General features: G+C 36.4%; 1 protein-coding gene across 5 annotated transcripts in view; it reads right to left on the bottom strand.

Annotated features, from left to right (window-relative positions):
* Positions 1–22687, bottom strand: part of OPA1 (OPA1 mitochondrial dynamin like GTPase) — an 88310-nt gene that overhangs the window by 26372 nt on the left and 39251 nt on the right. For all 5 annotated transcript variants that reach the window (XM_047733233.1, XM_047733223.1, XM_047733253.1 and 2 more), the window contains 10 exons: positions 20886–21001; positions 19974–20038; positions 19124–19200; positions 12571–12736; positions 10224–10376; positions 8398–8506; positions 7592–7671; positions 3937–4077; positions 1834–1950; positions 159–252 (listed from right to left, as the gene is read on the bottom strand). In XM_047733233.1, coding sequence (XP_047589189.1) covers positions 159–252; positions 1834–1950; positions 3937–4077; positions 7592–7671; positions 8398–8506; positions 10224–10376; positions 12571–12736; positions 19124–19200; positions 19974–20038; positions 20886–21001 — 1118 coding nt within the window. The remainder of the gene's footprint in view (positions 1–158; positions 253–1833; positions 1951–3936; positions 4078–7591; positions 7672–8397; positions 8507–10223; positions 10377–12570; positions 12737–19123; positions 19201–19973; positions 20039–20885; positions 21002–22687) is intronic.

Raw genomic sequence — 22687 nt, 5'->3', positions numbered from 1 at the left:
TGAGCCAAAACCAAGAGTCAGGAACTTAACCGACTCAGACACCTAGGTGCCCCTAATGAATCTATTTTTAAAGAAGTATTTTGATATCCTTCCATTAAAAAGGAGTTATTACTATTTTTTTGATGTTAGAATTACAAAGCGGTCCCTCTGTGGCTTACCTTCAGTATTTGTAAGTTGCTGCCTCAGAGTATTTGCAGTGATAGCAAGCATGCGCTGTATTCGCCAAAAGAGGACGACATCATTGCATTCCAGCTGAAATTTAGGTAATTAAGATTACCAGATGCAAATTTAAAATTGAAAACCACAATCATAAATACATATGGCTACTGAAGTTGTACCCATACCCTAAACTTAAATAAAAACCCCCCTCATATTTACCTAATACATATATTCCTATTGTAGATATAAGCCACTGAATCTTTTCTGTACAGATCCAAGAACATTTGCATGAATTGGCGTCAACCTACACCGCCCACCCCCAAGCAGAGGTTTGTTTTGATTCCAATGACAAAGCAAATAAATTTGGGAAGTAGAGAATTTCATGACATTATATACAAGTAGAAATTCATAGCATATACCCTTAATTTTTATTTAGTTTCAGCTAACATCCATGTTATCTTAAATATACCCTTAGGTTAACCTCTTTTCTGTACTCAAGCCAGTTTTGAAATGCAGCTGTATATAAAGGTAAATTAATGATATGTTTTAAAAGAAGCTTATTCTGTAGAGAGGCCTCCTCAACAATTATGCAAAAAACTTTGCACTTTTACACAGGTATATTTAAATACAAATTTACTCTAAGCTGTAGAAAATGCAAAAGCTCTTATTTTAGGGGTCTCAAATAAGGTCAGTGATTAATAGAGAGCCCTTTCAGAAGGATAATTTAAAAAGCATTTCTGCTTGTAAGAAAATGCTCAAAATATATCCATCTGCTGCCACCTAGGGGTTACTCTATGAACCGTGGCATTAAACAAAGCACAACTTTATACACTCCTTTTAAATAGTTAAGAGATTTTAATGATATGAAGAATTACAATACAATACAGGAAAAAGCACAATAAAAATTGTTTTTGCAGTCTTATTTCCACTATCCAAAGGGATTGCTACGTTATACACATGCACACACAACTAAGTATAGAAAGAATTGAACAGATATGTATAAATATGTTAACTAAAATTATTTCTAGGACAGGAAATTATGTGACTTATTCCTTAATAGGGAATATTTAAATAGGTGACTATTTCCTTTTGTAATTTTTTTTACATTTGTTTATTGATTTTCCACAATAATTTTTTTTACATTTGTTTATTGCCATCTCCTCAAGAAGAATGCATTATTTTCTAACATAAAACATAAAAATGCATTATTTTCTAACATTAAAATTTTTTTTTAAATTTTGTTTATTGGTTTATTAGAGAGAGAGAGAGAGAGAGAGAGCGCACAAGCAGGGGGAGTGGCAGATGGAGAGGCAGAAGCAGACTGCCTGCTGAGCAGAGAGCCCAAAGTGGGGCTTGATCACTGAACTCTGAGATCATGACCTGAGCTGAAGGCAGACACTTAACTGAGCCACCCAGCTGCCCCAAGAAGTTAATTCTTAAAAAAAATTAAGAAAGTGGTTTGGAGCCCATTATCTGCATACAAAATTTTATAGTGTGTAAAATATAAACTGGAAATACCTTAGAAAAGACAGGAGTTAGGTTATTCTTCATAAATCACACTTACTTTCCCCAGTATATCAAAGGATTTAAAACTAATGCAAAAGCTATAGTTCACTTTTAAGCATCTAAATAATGATCACTAAAAGCATTTCTCCTTGTTTTTGGACACCTTACCTCAGAATCTACAAAATGCCTTTGGTAGTAGTAAAAGCCTCTTCGACAAAGGTTACAATGGTTTAGAGCTGTTTTTAAGAAGTGTCTTCTATAAACTTGGTGCCAAGTATCCTTAATCTAAAATGAAAAAAGAAAACAAAAAAACAGAGTTACTGTACACTCTGCAGATTAACCAAACACATTCTGAAAAGTCATCCAAAGAGCTTACTTACAAAAAAAATAATTAAAACTAATGGTAATATTATTATTCTTTTTTTTTTTTAAAAGATTTTATTTATTTATTTGACAGAGAGAAAGAAAGAGAGAGAGATCACAAGTAGGCAGAGAGGCAGGGGTAAGCAGGCTCCCCGCTGAGCAGAGAGCCTGAAGTAGGGCTCGATCCCATGACCCTGAGATCATGACCTGAGCCGAAGGCAGTGGCTTAACCCACTGAGCCACCCAGGTGCCCCAGTAATATTATTATTCTAACCAACATTTTTATTCATTAAAATATTTTAAGACAAAGATTAGATTTACCACTACTCTGACCCCTTACCAGTTTATGTACTTCCAAATATGCAGTGTTTTTTAACAAGCATTGTTATTATATTCATATAATCATCCTGTAGAGTAGATAGGGTTGAGATTATCATCTCCCCTAGTTAGAGGTAAGGAACGCCCAGGAAAAAGGGGTGGTGAGCCTAATCTAAGGATAGTTAGGACTAGGAAGCCGATCTCAGACCATGTCCATCAATGTAACAATATTTCCTTTTTGATTACTTCATTTCATTGTTACCACAGCAAAATGACCCCCGCTAACATCATTACTATGTAGTGTTCAAGGTTCTTTGACATCATTATCTTTTCTGAGCATGACAGTGATAATGTTAAGTAAGCAAAACAAGTATCACCAATACTATATGGCAGACGAGGAAAGTTGAAGTTCAAAGAGATTATATTAGTTACTAAAGGTACTATTATTAATGAATGGGATGAAACTGTGCTAGAATTCACACCTCTGACATCTAGCCCATCTGTTATTCTTGTCATTATACTTTGCTAACTATTTCATAGCTTCATAAAGTATCCTGAACAAAATGTCTCTTGGAAAAAACCAGAGATTTTCCTGCTCAGAAAAAGAAATTAAGATATATAGTCAGTCCATATCTTAATATGTGGACAAAGTCCAAATGTGGATAAATTAAATTTATATTCAACTAATAGTTCCATGTAATCATTAGTTTTAATTTCATTTTTTAATTATAAATAACGCTAGATAAAGGATTTTATCTGCTTTCTTTTCTTCTTCTGACCTCTGGTGGAATTTATATATTAAGTATACTCATTTCTCAAGTGCAGAAACATAAATAGTAGATAATCTCTGAAAGAATTAATAGGTGGTTCTGATATTTCTTGTATGATTATTTTTCTCCTTAGAATTATTTTTCTAATTGTGTTTCACTTAACTTAAGCTAATATTAAAGTGAAATTTCGATCTCTTACACCCTAACTGGGGCACACAGGCCCAGAGAGTTATTTTCTAAAAAATTTCCCAAATAAGCATCACGAAGGTAAGCAAAACATAGTCTGAACTGTAATTATTTTTATTCTCTTATTTATTATGAATGAGGAAAATGAGACAGAACCCTAAGGCACTATCCAGTTTAATAAGACTGTAACATTTCTATTTTTTCTCAACCTACTCATACCTGATTAAGGTACACTGGACTAAGAAAATACAAATAAAAAAACTGTATCAAAGTAGAACTTGTATTTTGCAATCTGAAGCAGTGGAGCGGGGTGCAGAGATGTGGGTGGGCGTCACCCCCTCCTGCCAGAGCTTCCTGCTGAACCTGCCTAGGTACATCACTTTTTCAAGTCTCAATCTCCTCACTTACAAATTAAAGCATTATGTTTAAGAAAGCAATACCAAGAATAAATCTCTGCTATGTAACAGTCAAATTGACTGTTCTTACAGTCATTTTTAGAGCCAACAAAAGTACACGTGACCAAGGTCAAATCAAGCAGTTAAATACCCAAATAACATGTGAGTAGTAGTCACAATTCACCCCAAGAAACACAGATTAAGGAAGCAAGTTCATGCTAATCAGCACTATGTATTACCAAGCTCGGGTCCACTTCTACTCCTCGGGATTCGAGGTTCTTCCGGACCGTAGTTATCTCATCACTCGCCAGATAGGCTGGGTGCTCCTCATTACACTTCAACATCTTCTCTAATTCATTCTTGGTTTCATTGTGGACAAACTAAATTGTTTAAAAGAGGACTGTATTTTAGATGGTTCATCCTTTGGCACACTTATAAAAAATTTTAATAAATATATTGCTATTGCGCAACAGAGGACACAAGCTCCACACAAGAAACAAAAAAGAACACAGTATCCTGGCTTATGAATACAGAACAATGGACTGGACTTGGGTGAGGCAAAAAAACAAAAACAAAAACAAACCTTATCTGTTACATATTTTACTTTTGCTGAAATGTTTTATTGTCAAAGTTACAGTACCAGGTACCTTACTTCTTAACCTCAGCATGGAATATCAGTCTAGGAAAAAGGACCCTGAATACACAGGGAGAGATAATGTTTTATTAATGCCTCATATCTAAGAATTAGAGTACTATAAGGACTTGCACCTGCTGACATGTTTCTTTTCTGATAAATATTAAATACGTAGTTGGGATTTTTTTAAATGTCTGTTCATTAAAATTTGTGCTTTAGACTGCTTCTGCAAGGTGCTTATCCTCCCCTTTTTTTAAGATTTCATTTTAATTTATTTATTTATATAGATTTTATTTATTTAAAGATTTTTATTTATTTATTTGAGCGCAAGAACAAGCAAGCATGAGAGACAAAGCAGGAGAGCGAGAGCACAAGCAGGGCAGGGGCAGAGGGAGAGGGAGAGGGAGAAGCAGACTCCCGGCTAAGCAGGGAGTCTGATGTTGGGCTCCATCCCCGGACCCTGGGATTATGACCTGAGCCAAAGGCAGACGCTTAACCTACTGAGCTACCCAGGTACACCTAAGATTTTATTTTTAAGTAATCTCTACACCCAACATGGGGCTTGAGCTTACAACCGTGAGATCAAGGGTAGCACCTGTATGGACAGAGCCAGTCAGGCACCCCAAGGTGCCTATTATTCTTAAGTGTACTTCCAATCCCTTCTCTGTAATTGTTCAGCCTGATGACCAAAGGAGGAAAACACATATTAGTGATAAACTTGAAAATAAAACTCATGCAGTGTCAAACTGAAATTTTTCTTCAATCCTTTCAAAATTGCATAGTAAAAGAAACTAGCTTCATATTCACTGATTATTCTCAACAAACTACCACAACCGACAGCACTTTGCCCCTATTTAAGTATAGAAGAGTAAGATGGAAATGTGAATAACTGGCTTACAAATGAAACTACTAATTAATATTCTCCTAACACATGACACTTTATAAGAGCTATTACTTAATGAAGAGAATTTTACAGTTTCCTTAAACATCTGCTCGTGGTCTGAAGAAAGAAGGAAATCTCTAAGTTAGATAATGTTCCCTTACTCTTGTCCTGTTTCCACTTCCGTCTGTCCACCTGTCCCCTGACCACAGTGGGTCTTCACGAGAATACTACTCTCCCATCCATCCTGAAGATGATCTCCACAATTCAGTTCCGACAAGGAGAGAATGTTTCTATGGCATGGATTTTTCCCCAGATAACTAACGAAAATGTAATAACATAAAAGAACAAAATAGTTTTCAGAGCATAGACTTCTCATCTTTAACACAGGACAATCTTAAATTTTCCTGCTAAATCAGTCATTCAAAAAGACAGAAGGAATTGTTACACAGCCACTGAAACTTGTAGTGTGAGACATGGGTATAGTCTCAACCTCTTCCAGAATCTGTTTCTCACAGTGGCCTCTAGGAATGAGGTCTAGAATAGTGGCTTTCAACAGGGAGCAGGAGGGATAAAAAGGTTAGAGAATGAGAACTTTGTTCAGTGAATCTGACAGGAGGGGATTTCTTCTGAAACAGAAAATGAAACGTAACACATACAAATACCTCCCCAGGCGGTCCTAATGTGGCTGCCCCTACACTTCCAGTTACAGCCTCTGTTCTAAAGTCAGTCTGGGTCTTACACATGCTGCCCTGAAACCCTGAGGGGGCTCTTCTCTGAAGGTTTTCCACATCCCTCTCCTAGGTGACATATCCCTGCATTAATCTAAAACTAATTCTTCTACTTCTCTTGTAGGGATCCCATATGGGTTCAAATTCCTGAGAAAATAAGTTACGACTAAGAATTATTTCTCTCTGAGAGTGATTGACCAAAGCACTTTTGCCACTAGTTGCTGAGGCAAGCTGCCATCACTGATTATTCTGGGGACTTCAGGCCTAATTGCCCATTAGCCATGGTGGTCAGACACCATTTTTCTTCCAAGTTTATCTGCCTCATGCCAGTGCTTTTCAATCAATTCTTCTTCTAGTCTTAAAATCAGAAACCTCTGATGGATCTCCTAAAACTTCGGACAGACTTCGTCCTCTCAACCCATGTGTCAAGAGAGATAACTGATGCTCCCTGAAAACATGCATGATCCAACCACTAACTGTCCACTTCCTTGGCTTCTCTCCAGTCTCTTAATGACTCATTTTTCCACAAGAATCCTTTCAGGAAAAAGAGAAGAGGAAGACTGGCCCTTCACTTTTTTAAGACAAATTGGAACTCACATTGGACAGCTTATGAAACAAAAAATGGATGAAACTAAAAAAAAATATATATGTGTGTGTGTGTGTGTGTGTGTGTGTGTATAGGGTGTTGATTATATAACTTAATTCTGTATTTAAGATGAGTACAAAAAAAAAAAGAAAATGGGAATGACATGATATTTGGTAATTTTCCATTTTTAAAATTTTTTCTCTTGATATTTCCATATCTTGGCCTCCTTTCTCTAATTACATGGATTCAAAGATTGAAGGAAAGAAAGAAGATTGGATTCCACCTCTCTTTCTTATTCATTACTTCCTTCACTTACATATTTTCATTCTGATACCCTCTTTTCTCTCTTTAGTTTAAGGAATGAACATAAGAATGAGATGTGGTATAAAACTGATTGCTAGATAGGAAAAGAAGCCCTAATGATAAAGAATAAAAAGATGGTAGGGTATAGGGACTTGAATGATCTATACGTCTTCCCTCCATTCATTTGTTGTTATTTATACTTGCCTTTACTATTTTATTCTTCTCAAGTGCTCACTAAGTATTTACTGAATGAACAAATTCTATAGTTCCTCTTCCTACCTGAATTTTTATACCATTTTGGGAACACAACAACAAAATAACAGAAAAATCCAGAGGTAACTGATATCAGATGAGGTTAAAAAAAAAGTCACTATAGCTTTTATTCTAATCATATTCACTCTACATTCTCTGAAATCCTTGTCATTTTTTATTTCTGTTCATAATTTTAATTTTCTCTTTACCTCAAACAGGGAATTGAAATGAACAAAGTACCACAAAAGGGGCATGGTTCATTTCCCCTTCGTTTTAACAACACAGCTACTTCACTTAAAAAAAACCCAAAACGTAAAAAAAAAAAACCCAAAACAACTTTCTTTTGTAGTTTTCTATTTATTCTAAAGATTCATTATAGTTTAGAAAGGCTGATGTAAAACATTTGAAATTATTAAGCTTGGTCTGGAGGCATGGAAAACCTGTATTTTAATATCTGAATTACAATAAATGAAATTATATCATAACACAGAGATATGTTTGTTTTAACCTGTTCTTGGGTCCGGTTCTTCCAGTACAACCACCTCTTTTTCCAATCTGGACCTATCATGTTTTCAATTGCGTTTTCAGCTAGAAAAATTAAAAAGCTTTTTTAATTCATCAAGAATTTGATCATTTACCAAGTACATAAATTATAACTAATAATAGTCTTGTTTTCTTAACTATTTCCAACTGCTATCTCAATATAAAGTCAGCTTAAATAAATGAAAAGATTACATGATTGATATGGTACATATAGAAGAAATAATTTAATTATATGTGTTTATAATCTATGAAAGGTACAGTTGCTTGTAAAGTTCCTATAAACATAGAGTCAAACACTAAAATAGTCTTCAATTTATAGTTTTTTAAGAATATGAGTACATATAAACATGTGTCCAGTTTATTTAGTATTTTCAGTAGTTGCTAAGCAGTAAAAATGAAAAATCTCACAAAAATATTTAATTACAGTATTAATGACAAAGACTGAAATGTCGGTTTCATTTATTTTTTAAAAACTTTTTTTTTTTTTAAGATTTTATTTATTTGACAGAGAGAGATCACAAGTAGGCACAGAGGCAAGCAGAGAGAGAGGAGGAAGCAGGCTCCCTGCCGAGCAGAGAGCCAGATGTGGGGCTTGATCCCAGGACCCTGGGATCATGACCTGAGCCGAAGGCAGAGGCTTTAACCCACTGAGCCACCCAGGCGCCCCGGAAAAACTTTTTTTTTTTTTTTTAAAACAAATGTTCATCAAGTTGACTTAACTCCTTCACCACTGGGAATACTCAAAATTCAGTAACCTGTGTCCCTACTTACTATCTTTGAGACGAGCTTGAAGAGCTTCTTCCATAAAATAAATAGCTGCATCCCACTGCTGTTTATCAGATATGGAACGATCTTCTAAAGCATTGTGTTGAATAACCCTCTGAAATGACAAGGAAAGAGAAACAGCTAATTTGATTTATGCCTTATCATCTTTTTTTTTTTAACATTTTATTTATTTATTCGACAGAGACAGATCACAAGCAGGCAGAGAGGCAGGCAGAGAGAGAGGGGGAAACAGGCTCCCTTCAGAGCGGAGAGCCTGAAAGCATAGGGGTGCCTGGGTGGCTCAGTGGGTTAAGCCTCTGCCTTCAGCTCAGGTCATGATTCCAGGACCCTGAGATCATGACCTAAGCCAAGGCAGAGGCTTAATCCATTGAACCACCCAGGCACCCCTATGCCTTATCATCTTAGTAATTTTATTCACACAGATAGCTTATCAAATATACAAAATAACAGCTACACCTAAAACATAAAAGTATGTAGCTCCCATGCAAATACAGGAGGTCCTACTATCTGCCTATTTTGTCAGCTTTCTTCCAAAAGAATGAACAGTGAAGATTTTTTTCTATACCAAATTAAATGATCTATGTGAGACAGAGACACATCATAATGTAACTACATAAAATCTGCCTAGAACCCAAGTACTCAAGAGTTAATGATTCAGATCTTCGCTACTCTCCTTTTTGTCATATGATCTGTATGTCTCATCTTCAAAAAAGAGAAAAACAACCCATCTCATTGTTAACATCACTGAAAAATATAAAGGAGAGAAGCTTAAAAGGTCTGGACAACTATAAGCAAATGTGCGTTATTATAAGAAAATTGATTTCTAAATTTTATAATTTTTGAATGAATGAATAAAAAAGGACACTCGCAAGAAGCTAGTCTCAAAGACATTTAACAAGAATGAATACAGCTTTCAAACACAAAGACAAACCCTTGTTTAAAAATAAATTGTAATTACAACCAGCCCCCAGTGAAATATGCATTTTTCTAGAAAACTGTTCTATCTTATCTTTCAAAGGTACCTTTTTGGAACTGTCTGAGCCGAGCAGGGGCTTATTAACAAGTTTATGGTGATGTGAACATTTTACATAACAAAAGATCTGTTGGAGGTGGAGGATTTGGTGAAGGTCAAGAGCCAGGCTTTGTAATTAGAGCAGGGCTTGAGTCTAAGCTTTGCCAAGGACAATAATAAAACTGCTTAAGAACTAAATAAAATAGTGCTTAGAAAATATATTATAGAGTTTCTGGCACCTTTTAAGCATTCAACATGTGGTAATTAGCATTATTTTAGGAGTCTAATATTTTACCACTCAAATCCGCTGAAAAGCAATGCATCTAATACCTTTCATTACCCCCAAGGGTAAAAATGAGAAGCAGCTATCCTCTGAGCCATCTGTGGTTCAGGCTCATGTAATGGCTAGTCTACAACAATTTGTGAAAGTTTAAAGAAGCCTTTTTACTGCGAAATTTGACTTTTCTCTGAAATGACAGCCATGAAAGAAATAGCAGAGAATTTTAAAGGGTTGATTACGGACAGTTAAACTATTTCTTTTCCTCATTATTTTAAATGCAGATCCTAACTGAAATAGTCATATAAAAACAACTTCCTAATTAAAAAGGGTATACATTTGAGAAATTATATAAAACTGTGAGGATGACACTGTAATATAATTATAATATTACATTATAATAGAATAATCAAATTATATAATACATAGTAATATATAATTACAAATAATATATAAATATAAGTATATATCAATAAGTATATATATATATATGTAATATAGTATAACAATCAAATCACGTACCAAGCTGTCCTCCGCAAAATCATTCCACTTGTGGCGTTTAATACTTTCTTCCTTAACAGCCTCTTTAAGTTTATCAAATATGTCATCATGCTCTTTCCCTTTTGGTTCTGTCATGAAGCGGGAAAATTCTTCTTGTAGCGTCTCCCAAGCAACCTAGATTTAAAAGAAAAAAAGCTGTATTTATACTACATACTTTAATATGTAACATGACAAACACGTGAATTTAAGCCAAACGGATGTAATAAGTCAGCTTGTCACAAAACACATATGAAACCACAATTTTTTTTTTTTTAAAGGCGGCAAATACAAACTCTGGCCTAGATATCTCACACTGGTAGCTGGTGGGATAGAGCGGGTGTCCTGACATTTTTTTCTAGACATACAGTGTTTTAAATTTTAAAAAATTAGTAGCCAACACTAAAAATAGACTTCATATAAAACCTGTGTTTCCAGCCTCTCTCTTGAACTGACAGCACTGTACCCGAGTTCCCATACAACACTAGCTGCAGCTGAACTGGGGCTACCCCCTTGAGATAGGTTTGCACTCCAATCACCCACCACACTTAGTTCACTTAATTATTTCATTCTGTATAACATGTGAGTTTGCCTGCTTCTTCCATACTGTAGAAAGTTTAAAATGTCATAATAATTTATCTTCTTCACATCATTGTGAAGATCCAGTCTTTTTCACATCTTTGCCTTTATGCAAATATATGAACCAATGCATCAATACCTTCAATCATATTGAATATTACTTATACTAAATAAGTAATATTCAACTTATATTAATAGCTGACTCATAATTACCTGGCCAGTGAAAGGAAGAGCATAGCGTCAAAAGTAATTAAGAACTAAATCTACCTAGGATTAAGTGGGCTAGTTATTTTTTATTTAGCCCTCTTCATTTTAAACATTAAGAAATCAGGTCATAAACAACGTGACTGTCCAAAAACATCCAGTGAGGTGTGAGAATCTGTATTTCCTGACCGTTCAGCAGATCTACATCTTTCTGCCAACTCAGCCATGAAGGGAGAAAGCAGCAGGAAACAGAATGACCATTTCCCTGCTGAGCCTTAGGATGTGACAATATCCTACCATGGGACAGGGCCCAGATAGATGTCAAGGCCAGCTGTGAGAAGAGCTAGTGGAGTGGTGGCAGCAGCCCCCTCGTTATTTGAAGTACATGTGTCGAGAACTGACAGGGGTCAGCTCTATGCAGCTTTGGAAAAACAGCTGTCAGTTCTTAGAAAGCTTAAAGAAGCTGAGAAAAGAGGTGAAGAAGCCAGGAACAGAGCAGGACAGGAAAGGGGGAAACACACTCGAATAATTAAAAAGTTGACATTTTCTTTTTAAGAAAATGAAAAATAAAATTATCTTTAACACTGATTCTAATTTTGTGAGCAACCTCACACAGAGGCACAGGACACGCTGAGTCTTTGCTAGAATAATCATTCTTCAGAGTAGCACGTATGGCAGATGAACTTAGATAACAGCAGCTGGCACTTACTGTGAGCCAGGTATGTCTAAATATTTCACATGTTACATACATTTACATATCATTTACTTTTTTTTTTTTTTAAGATTTTATTTATTTATTTGACAGGCAGAGATCACAAGTAGGCAGAGTGGCAGGCAGAGGGAGGGGGAGAAGCAGGTTCCCCGCTGAGCAGAGAGCCCGATGCAAGGCTTGATCCCAGCACCCTGGGATCATGACCTGAGCCAAAGGCAGAGGCTTAACCCACTGAGCCACCCAGGCGCCCCACATATCATTTAGCTCTTATAACAATCTGTGAGGTAGGCAACATTACCATCCCTAACGTACAGACAAAAAAAAGCTTAAGCAACGGGTCCAAGGCTCACACAGCTTCTAAGTGGGAGACCATGTGTAACAGAAAAGCATTCTTCAAGGTACTTTCTTTTAATTCCTAGTCTAACCTTCTGGCAGGACCCAAACTAAGGAAATGATTAAGTACAACTGAGCTCTGCAGAAAATCAATAAATGAAATGTTTTATCCATTAAACATTTTCCTTATGAAATCCTTATCCACAGAAAAAGCTAAAAACATTTCACATTTGAGCAAATTTTGCTGGTTTTGTTATATGCTATCTTTGGAATAGAACAAATACCCTCAGGCCACCACCATACCAATTAGCAAATTTTTATAATGGTAGTCACCAGTAGTAGCATTAAGGTTAATCCCACCACAGAGAAGAGGAGTACAGAATAAATGGAGCATAATGACCCAAAGGAGAGACAATGGCTGTGATGGGAATAAAACCTAAAATTCACAGCTCCTACTCCCTTCAGATAATGCTTCTTACCCATTTAATTAAATTATATCCTAACCTCTACTGCTTTATTAGGAAGCTGTTTATCAGTCCACTGTTTAAGCTTGATATCCACTGTTGTATTAAAAGTCCCTGAATTCATGGTCTGTGCAGCTGGAAGATAGATGTTTTCAATCACATGAGTTGATACTCTTTCCCATAAAGACTGCTGAAGGATTTCTTCCCTGAAATTTAAAAAAAAAAAAGTTTCAAAAACACCAAAATTTAAACATAACCTTGCTTTCAAAAACAACTTTATTGAAGTATCACTCACTTATAATAGATTGCACATATTTAAAATGTTGACAATATGAACACACCTGTGTGAATCACCATAATCAACATAATGAACTTCTCCATCATCTCCAAAAGTTTTAGCCATTGTATCCACTTTATTACTAGAGGTTAGCTTGTATTTTCTAGAACTGTATATTAATGCAACCATACAGCATCCTCCTATTTTGTCTGTCTTCTTTTACTCAGCATATTTTGAGATTCATCCATTGTTGTGTATATTAATGTTTCACTTCTTTTTACTGCTGAGTAGTATTCCACTATATGAATCTGTTTATCTATTTACCTGTTAATGGACATCTGGGTTGCTTCCCATTACTGGCTATTCCAAATAAAGCTGCTACAAGCATTCGCTGTATGGGCACATACTGCTGCTCCTCTTGGGTAAAAAATCTAGGATTGGAATAGCTGTATCATATGGCAATTATACAAATAACTTTTTATGGTACTGCCAAAACTGTTTTTCAAAATGGTTGAACTATTTTACATTCCCACCAGACAGTATGAGAGTTCTAGATGCTCTACATGTTGCCAACATTTGATACAGTTAGTCATTCTGCCAGGTTTACAGTGGTATCTCACTGTGGTTTTGTTCTGTACTTCCCTAATGATTAATACCTCTGAGCATCTTTTCAAGGGCTTATTTGCCTAATATTAATACACACTTTATATGTATTGATGGTGAAGGGGAGTCCAAGTCTTAGAACTTCTTGGTGTAATTTTAACAATTTATCAGACCACAGCACAAAGCACAGAGATGTTATCAGGTACTGCTATGTAAAACTGTCCAACACATCACGATAAATAAAGGTAACAATGTAAAAGATGGATAATCAAGTTGAGAATCCTTCCTGCCTTAAAGACATCTTAGAAGGACAAAGATCTCTAAACAAGAAAAATCAAGGAAAAAACCTGAACTCTTAAGAAAATATTTATTTGGCTTCTCCCAAACTAATTCCTACTATAAGATAATACTACAACATAAAAAACACTCTGCTTACCCAAAGTGGTCAGTCTTAAGAGTAACCTCAACCCGCTACTACGCAGCCACAAAGCTCAGGGTAGCAGAAACAGCTGACCTAAGGCCAAGTTGCAATTTTCTTGGTTGAAAAGTGTCAACACTCCCTTCTATCCAAACTCCTCATATTCACTCAACATCGTGTAAAAACAAGTTTACTGAGTCAACAGGCTTAGCTGCTGGTTTCCCCTTGCTAACTTTCAGGTCTGTTTTCAGTGACAACCAGAACACCAAAGAGTTTAAGGAGGTAAGGATATACCACAGGGGACCAGAAGGACAAAGTTAATTTAGTCACAGTGTTAATGACAGATAATGACAGGGAGATTTTTAGGAGCAAACTGGAAAAAAAAGCTTCTCAGGGTCTCCTATTCATTAATTTCAACTTAATTCATATTCATATAACTTTAAACACAAATTCAAGATTTCTGAAAGATGAACAAAAGGCCAGGATCCAGCCTCTGACCAGCAAGCTTTTTGCTCCTCCTGTCTCAGAACAGACTTGGTCTGTCATCTCTTTCCTGGAGTCTGGGCCAAGAAGTGACATCTAAGACACCCTTTCAAGGAGATAATAACAAAATTCCAGACCATCAAATCCTGACAAGTCTACGGTAACTTTCTTACAGGAGGCCTCTTTCCAATCCACCACAGGTAGCTGCTGTCACCTATCCTCATCCCCCAATCCTCACCTCCCCTTTCACCACCAAGCTGTTGTTCTCTGTCCACACTCCGCCTGCTCCCCTGCCTTCATCATAATCAAGTTTACTGTGCCCTCTATACTCTGTTCCATAACAAACAAACCACTTTACATTCTCACTCTTTGCCTGTTCCTTATATCCTCAAACCTTTCCTGGCTCTCCCTTCCAGACAGTGGTTGCCCTTACATTCTGCTGTCTGGAAGCTGCTCACAGTTAGGAAGTGGAAGCCATGTTCTCTTCACCCGACAATCTTTCTTCTGGACCATTAGTCCTCAACTCTGATGCAAAAATCCCTGTGCTGAGGTCAGCTCATGTGCTTACACTGTCTGCCACCCTGACATGCACCCTTACTTACATTTCCCAACATGTTATATGACTGTAGACTTCTCTATTCTACATTTTGCCATCATCTAGGGAAAATTCCACAAATACACAAAATATAACTTTAACATTATAGTTCTACATATTCCCCTCATTATCTCCAGGAACTTTACCTCTGTTTTACTCCATTTTAATGAAAACACTTTTCAAAATGGAAGTTTCTTGTTTTAAAGCAGAGGACTCACTCTATAATTTCAACTAATACAGAAAATGTAAGAAGTCCTCCGTAATTCCTCTTTCAGTAGTATAATTCACAGCTTAATTTATCAATAAAAACATTTAATGCTTGCATAAATATTTGTGTGTTTACATAGGTAGATCATATTACACAGACTAATATATAAACACTTTAAAAGTTAAAAGCATATTATACAGTTTTCCATGTCAACATCTTATATTTTTCTTTTTTTTTTTTTTAAAGATTTTATTTATTTATTTCACAGAGATCACAAGTAGGCAGAGAGACAGGCAGAGAGAGGGGAGGAAGCAGGCTCCCCGCCAAGCAAAGAGCCTGATGTGGGGCTTGATCCCAGGACCCTGAGATATGACCCAAGCCAAAGGCAGAGGCTTTAACCCACTGAGCCACCCAGGTGCCCCAACATCTTATATTTTTCAACGGCATCACAGTAATCCAGTCTATGAATAAATCAAATATGTTAATTCAAAGAGAAAACGTAAGTTTTCAATTTTTTTACACTTACAAGTAAAACAGTGAAGATTCTTACGTGTCAAATATATCTTTATTCCTACAAATTCACAGCAATGTAATGACTGGATAAAAATGTACTCACTGTTTAACTAATTTTTCCATTATCTATACATCCAATCACTAAATCCTATCAATTCGACCTTCTAGGTAACTTCTCAGATATTTTAAAACTGTCTCCTCTTCTTCATCTGCACAACCACTATTCAAGTTCAAGCCACCATCACCTCTCATCTACATAATTTCAACAGCCAACTGTCTCTCTGCTCACTGCCCTTTTCTTCATAACATTCCACTTTCCCTAGTACAAAGATCCTTCTAAAACGCAAATCTGCCCTTAAGTTATTCAGCGGCCTTCAGTGCTCATGGGATAAATTCCAAGCTTCTGAACAAGGCTTATATGGCCCTTGATAATCTAGATCTTATTTGTATCTACTGTTTTATCTCCTGCTACTCGCCTCTCCGATGCTAAAGCCATAGGTTAACAGTCTTCAGCTACTTTTGTCACCTTGCTTGTTCTCACCTCCTGGGTTCTGCAATTTTCTGTCACTGCCTTTACCTAACACCTTTTACCCATTAAATCTAGAGTTATGATATCAGAAATTTTTTTTAATTCCTCAACTCTGAGTTAGGGAACTCAGCTGGGCATTCCCATTTTCCTTTCACTCTTTTAACAAAATAAACTTAACACTTTTAACCAAAAGTTATATGCATACCATCATACCATTTTTTAAAAAGTGTATTTCTATTAATATAGCCAGCTACCCTTCTAAATGACTATGAAAAACATATAAAACTGTAATAATGGTCAAATAATGTTAATGGTATACCAATATCTCCTACTTAATGTTTGTAATCAATTCCTGATGATGAGGTATATTACGTGAAATTGCTGGGAGCCTATTTCTGCCTATAATGCATCATATGTCAAATATAAACCCCTAACAAATTTTTTAAAAACACAGTTACAGTACAGTAGAATGCCTATAAGTAAATTATAAACAATCAAAGTGTGGGACATAAAATATTTGTAATTCTGCTTCCAGATCAAGTAGTCTTGGTAGATTAAATAATTAATATCTTAGTCAACCCTAAAATATCACATAAGGCATATGCAACAACAACAAATACTACTTAGGACAGTAACAACTATGTCGCAAAAATAAAATGCTTTGGGTAAAATGCAGTTGAATTCAGTGTGGTATGAACACTTCCAATTAGGACCTGCTATTTTGATCTATGTTTGTGTTAAGCTACAGAGTCCAGGAAAAAAAAAAAAAAAGCTGATGAAAAGATATAGAATCATCTGATCCAGCAGCTCACAGAATAAATCTCTAGCAGCCATATGTCCTATTTCTTTCCCTTGCCTTATCAGTAGGCAGCCTGGAAATAAAGGCTTCTCATCCCTTCACAATTCCGTTCGGCCACCTGTGTGTGGAATAAATGACATCTATATCCATTGCTCACTTTAGTGCAGGCATACAAAATTACCCATTTCATGATGATGACAGAAATTTACAGAGGCACCATATTTTTCTCCCATAAGCAGCATTATTAGTTATAATAGTTTACAAATCACTTTTCATGTACATTATCCTCATACAATCTAGTACGACAAGTAGTATTCACTCTTTGTGTGCACATGTGTCGTGTGTGAGTGTGTACACACACACACAGTATCTTGCAATTTCAAAAGCTAATTGGCTTACAAAAAGCCATAGAACTGGCTTAAAATACAAACAATAACAAAGATGAGCTGGACTGTGTATATAAACCTGATTAATCAATCAACAAGTATAGATAAGATCAAGAATCCTTTTGGGGATATGGAGAAGAGACTGGAAACAGACCAACTTTGGCACCTTGAAGAGGAAGAAAGGACACTGATGTGGGGAAACTAACAATACTAAATAAACTAATAATACTGAATATTGAATTCAAATTTAAGGACTGGACACTACTCTCTAGGTTCAATTTGGATCTTCAGCTGAGCAAACAGAAGAACAGAAAATACTTAGTTCTAGTCCAAGAATGATAAATTCTTAAAAACACTATAGACTTCATTAGAAAGATAATTCATTCACAAGGAATTTGTTAATTAAAATACGATCACAAAAAAAAAAAAAAAGAAGGCTATTTATACATACCTTGCCTGAGGTACACAGAACCTATTTTGGTTTCAGTGCCCTATTACAACAAATTTAAGAGTGCCAAAATTCACTTAAACATAAATAGAAGGTGAAAATAAATAAATAAATAAATAATGAGAAGGTAATAATTTGCCCCGAAAGAGATTTGCATGACTACTTCTCCAGATGATGCATTTACCTATTTTTTTAAATCTCCAATAAAATTCAACTTAAAGTATGATTTGTACAAAACATGAGGCATGTATTACAAAAAGCACCAACTGTTCTTACTCAGAAATGAGAACTTGAAAATACATATTCTTTTCCCTTTACAAATTAGTTTTCACTATAGTTTTGTTCTCTGTGATTAATCTAACAAGAGCAACCAGGTTTTTTAAATTTATTTTTTTATTTAAATTCAGTTAAATAACATATAGTGTATTATGAGTTTCAGAGACAGAGATCAGTGATCATTCTATCACCCTGTGCTCATTATATCACGTGCCCTCCTTAATGTCCAGCACCCAGTTTCCCCATCTCTCCACCCACCGCCCCTCCAGTTTGATTCCTATGATTAGGAGTCTCTTATGGTTTGTCTCCCTCTCTGATTTTGCCTTGTTTTATTTCTTCCTCCCTTCCCCTATAAGAACAACCAGTTTTGATAGACTAATCTTTTTTTTTTTTTTAAGATTTTATTTATTTGACAGAGAGAGATCATAAATAGGCAGAGAGGCAAGCAGAGAGAGAGAGAGAGAGAGAGAGAGAGGAGGAAGCAGGCTCCCTGCCTAGCAGAGAGCCGGATGCGGGACTCGATCCCAGGACCCTGAGATCATTACCCGAGCCGAAGGCAGAGGCCTAACCCACCAAGCCACCTGGGCAGCCCTTGATAGACTCATCTATAACACACAACTTGATGCAACTTTTGCCTAAAGGACTTGACAGAAATCAAAATTTTTACATGGTAAAAAGAAGTCCAAGACAAATTAAGATTTAAAAAGACCATGCAGAAAGCAATTTTTCAGAATACATTTTCTGAAAGATACTTAATAAATATATAATTTATTATATTTAAGACTGACCACTTTCAGTAAGCAGAATGTTTTTTGTATGTTGTAGCATTATCTTACAGTAGAAATTAGTTTGGGAGAAGCCATATAAATAGCCTTTTTTAAAAAAAATTAGTTAGACTACAATAGTAGTTAGATTTTGCAAAAAGAAATACTTTTATGCTATTTACTGTTTGGGGGGATGAGCCAAGGCTACAATAAATCACTGATTTATCAATCTAAATTTTAATATTTCATTATAATCCAAGTAGTAAAATCTTTGAGAAAAGGTCAAATACTCACCAATGTTTTGGTGTAACCTGGCTCAGACTGATAACTTCATCGAGGATTTCATTTTTTGCTTTTTCAAATAGTTCATTCTAGGTAATATAGATACAAGTAAGTAAGATTTTCATAAGATTAATCTGCCCTGATGTGAATTTCAGAGATAACTAAAAAGAAGGCCTCTGACAGGCTAGTAGGGTTAGATTACGTCTGAAGCATGCATGACCAGCAAGTAATGTTCTTCTCTTCTACTCTCTTTTTTAGGAATACCAGTAGCCAGGTAAGAACAAAGACATGGACCAGGACATCTATCTTATTCACTCAATTCTGAGTGTATTTTTTCATGTAACAAATGTTACATGAAAATATCAATACATATTAATTTAGTCTATTAGCGTTAGTAAACTGATGAAGTGTTTTACAACAGATAGCATTTTAAAATCAAAGAAAACCAATATTTAAGTCCCACTAAATTAGAGTATATTTCTCCATGGTAAATACTGAAAAGGTAAAAAAGTTGGATGTATAATTTTTAAAAGTTTACATTACACATATATTAATTCTATTAAGACCTTTAAAGAAATGTTCCTCACTTTTTCAGAAAACATTTTTAAACACTTGCTTTAGCATCTTATGATCTAAAATCATTTTTTAATATTATGTGCTAAATAATTTAAAATTATTATAGAAGAGAGAACTGCACTCTTGCATTGATACAGAGACTGTATTCTTGCAGCTCTAAATTAGTAATGCTATGGTCAAAACCAAAGCAGTTTGGCTTACCAGACTTTGCTTATCAACATAAATTCTGTTGGAGCACAATATTAAACAAGCCATATGCAAAATACATGAGGCACACAAACATTACCCGGTCAAGTTCTCGCAGGCGAGGATAGTTATTCTTCCACTCAGTTTCAAGGTTAAAACGTGTTGCTAAGGAAGAAGGAAAGATGTTCCAGTTTCAGGATTCTCTTTCTATCCAGCTGCAGTGGTTAAAGGTGATCTGACTTATCTCTGTACTAACTGAATTTCTGGTGTGTATCTACGGCTCCTGAGTATTCTGGCTCTCAACACCTCAGAATCTCACTATTGCAACAGTTTTCCAAACCAATCTTCTTGACTTGCTTCTCCATCTTCAATCCACACAGCACAGAGCTGAAACAGCTTAGTACAGCTGCTAAGGCATGGACTCTGGAGTCACATCACAACGATTCAAATCCTGGGTCTATTATTTATTGTGTGTGATACTGAGTGCATCACTTAGGTAAGTTACCCTGCTGTCCCAGTTTCCTCTTCTGTAAAATGGGAACAATAACAATACTCAAAGGGTTGCTGAGGAACTAAGCAGGTAGAATTCCCAAGTGGGAAAAGGGAAGGAAAGTATACTCCCATCAAATGAAACTATGGAAACAAAGCCACAGAGCAGGAAAGTGTGGGCTTCAGGAACTAGGACAACAGAGGTGAAGCAGAGGCTGCTCTGCCTCCAACACCATTCCCCTCTTCCCCCTAAAACAGGGGAATCTGCGTCCTCTCTAGTTTACTAAGCTTTCTCCCAAACACTACTGCAAACTTTTTACTCTGTTTAAACTCTGCAAAGTGCTCCTTGCGATGTTTCCTCTGAAGGAGAAAGTGTTCTTGAACAACTGAAAATTTCTATTCTTCCCATTTTCTACATGCTAGCTAATAGACAATGAGCTAAAAAGCAACAGTTTAGGGAATAAAGAATCTGCTGGATACCTAAGACTGCCAACTAAAGAAATGTCTAAAGTTGTTAACTTACCTTTGAAACTATCAGCCTGTTGCTCAACTGACTCTCGTACCATTTTCCAAAAGCAGTCTGAAACAGCTAGGCTTAAATTTCTTGTCGTCACTTGGTGTGCCTTCAGCATGCTTGTCCTATTAAAAAATAACAAGAGCTATGTACATAAAAATGGCAAAAAGGACAACACTCTCACCAGGTTTGAAAATGTGCTTGTTATAATATAATGAGAATAGTGACTCTCACATTTTATACTGGTGCTGTTCAATAAAACCTTCTATGATGCAGAAAATGTCCTCTGTCTGAGCTACCCACATGGGAGCTACTAAGTGCATGGGGTATTTGAGCCCTTGGAATGTATGGCTGGTGTGACTGAGACAGAAGTCTAAATTTCCTTGAAGTTAACTAATTCAAATTTAAATAACCACCTGAGGCTAGTGCCTATCTTGTTGGACAGCTAAGTTCCATATACTTGTCAGCTCCAGTACCCACAGATAATACTCAAGACTATGTTTTCAAGAGCTATCTTGACTTACTATACTAATAGAGACACAAATACACGTTGCCATTTTTAGAGACTCTCTATATAAGGTTTTAATATAATTCAGTTGTCCCTTAACTCTTCCTTTTTGTTTCTCTGTCCGGATTTACTTTCTGTTAATTTCTGTCAATATTTACTTAGGGAAATCTCTTTGACATCCTCATCCCCTACTCCAACTTTCCCCAATACTGAAAGAGAACCAAATATATGTACTCAAAATGTAACTGTTGAAGAAGCATGCAACTCTTTTTTTTTTTTTTTTTTTTAAAGATTTTAAAAGATTTTATTTATTTAGGGATGCCTGGGTGGCTCAGTTGGTTAACTGCCTGACTCCTGGTTTCAGCTCAGGTCATGATCTTGGGGTCATTAGATTGAGCCTGATGTTAGGCTCTGTGCTCAGCACAAAGTCTGCTTGTCCCTTTCCCTCTGATCCTCTCCCTGCTTGCCCTGCTCTCTCTCAAATAATACATAAAATCTTGAAACAATAAAACAATATTTTATTTATTTATTTATTGAGAGAGCGCATGCGCATGGGCGCAAGCAGGAGGAAGGGCAGGGAGAAGACAGGAGAATCTCAAGCAGACTCCCCACTAAGTGCAAAGCCCAACACAGGGTTCAATCCCACAACCCTGAGATCCTGACATGAGCCAAAATCAAAATAGAGTCAGATGCTGAACCGACTGAACCCTCCAGGCACTCTGGTAGGGCAGGCGAATCTTTTTTTTTTTTTTTTTTAAGATTTATTTATTTATTTATTTGACAGAGAGAGAGAGAGAGATTGATTGATCACAAGTAGGCGGAGAGGCGAGAGGCAGGCAGAGAGAGAGAGAGACAGAGAGGAGGAAGCAGGCTCCCTAGCGAGCAGAGAGCCCGATGCAGGGTTCGATCCCAGGACCCTGGGATCATGACGTGAGCCCAAGGCAGAGGCTTTAACCCACTGAGCCATGCAGGCACCCCTAGGGCAGGCGAATCTTATTGTGAGTTTGATATCCACATCAGGGGCAGGGTACTTACTTACTTACTTATGAAAGAAAAAAAAAAAAGAAGAGAAGAGAAAAGAAGAAAAAAGAGAGAGAGAGAGAGAGAAAGACAGAAAGAAAATAAATATAAAGGGACGCCTGGGTGGCTCAGTTGGTTAAGCAGCTGCCTTCGGCTCAGGTCATGATCCCAGCGTCCTGGGATCGAGTCCCACATCGGGCTCCTTGCTTGGCAGCGAGCCTGCTTCTCCCTCTGCCTCTGCCTGCCACTCTGTCTGCCTGTGCTCACTCTCGCTTCTCTCTCT

Source organism: Lutra lutra, chromosome 1 (assembly GCF_902655055.1).
Source record: "Lutra lutra chromosome 1, mLutLut1.2, whole genome shotgun sequence".
Classification (NCBI taxonomy): domain Eukaryota; kingdom Metazoa; phylum Chordata; class Mammalia; order Carnivora; family Mustelidae; genus Lutra; species Lutra lutra.
The sequence above is the reverse complement of the archived record's forward strand: the minus strand, read 5'-3'. Positions and strand labels throughout refer to the sequence as shown.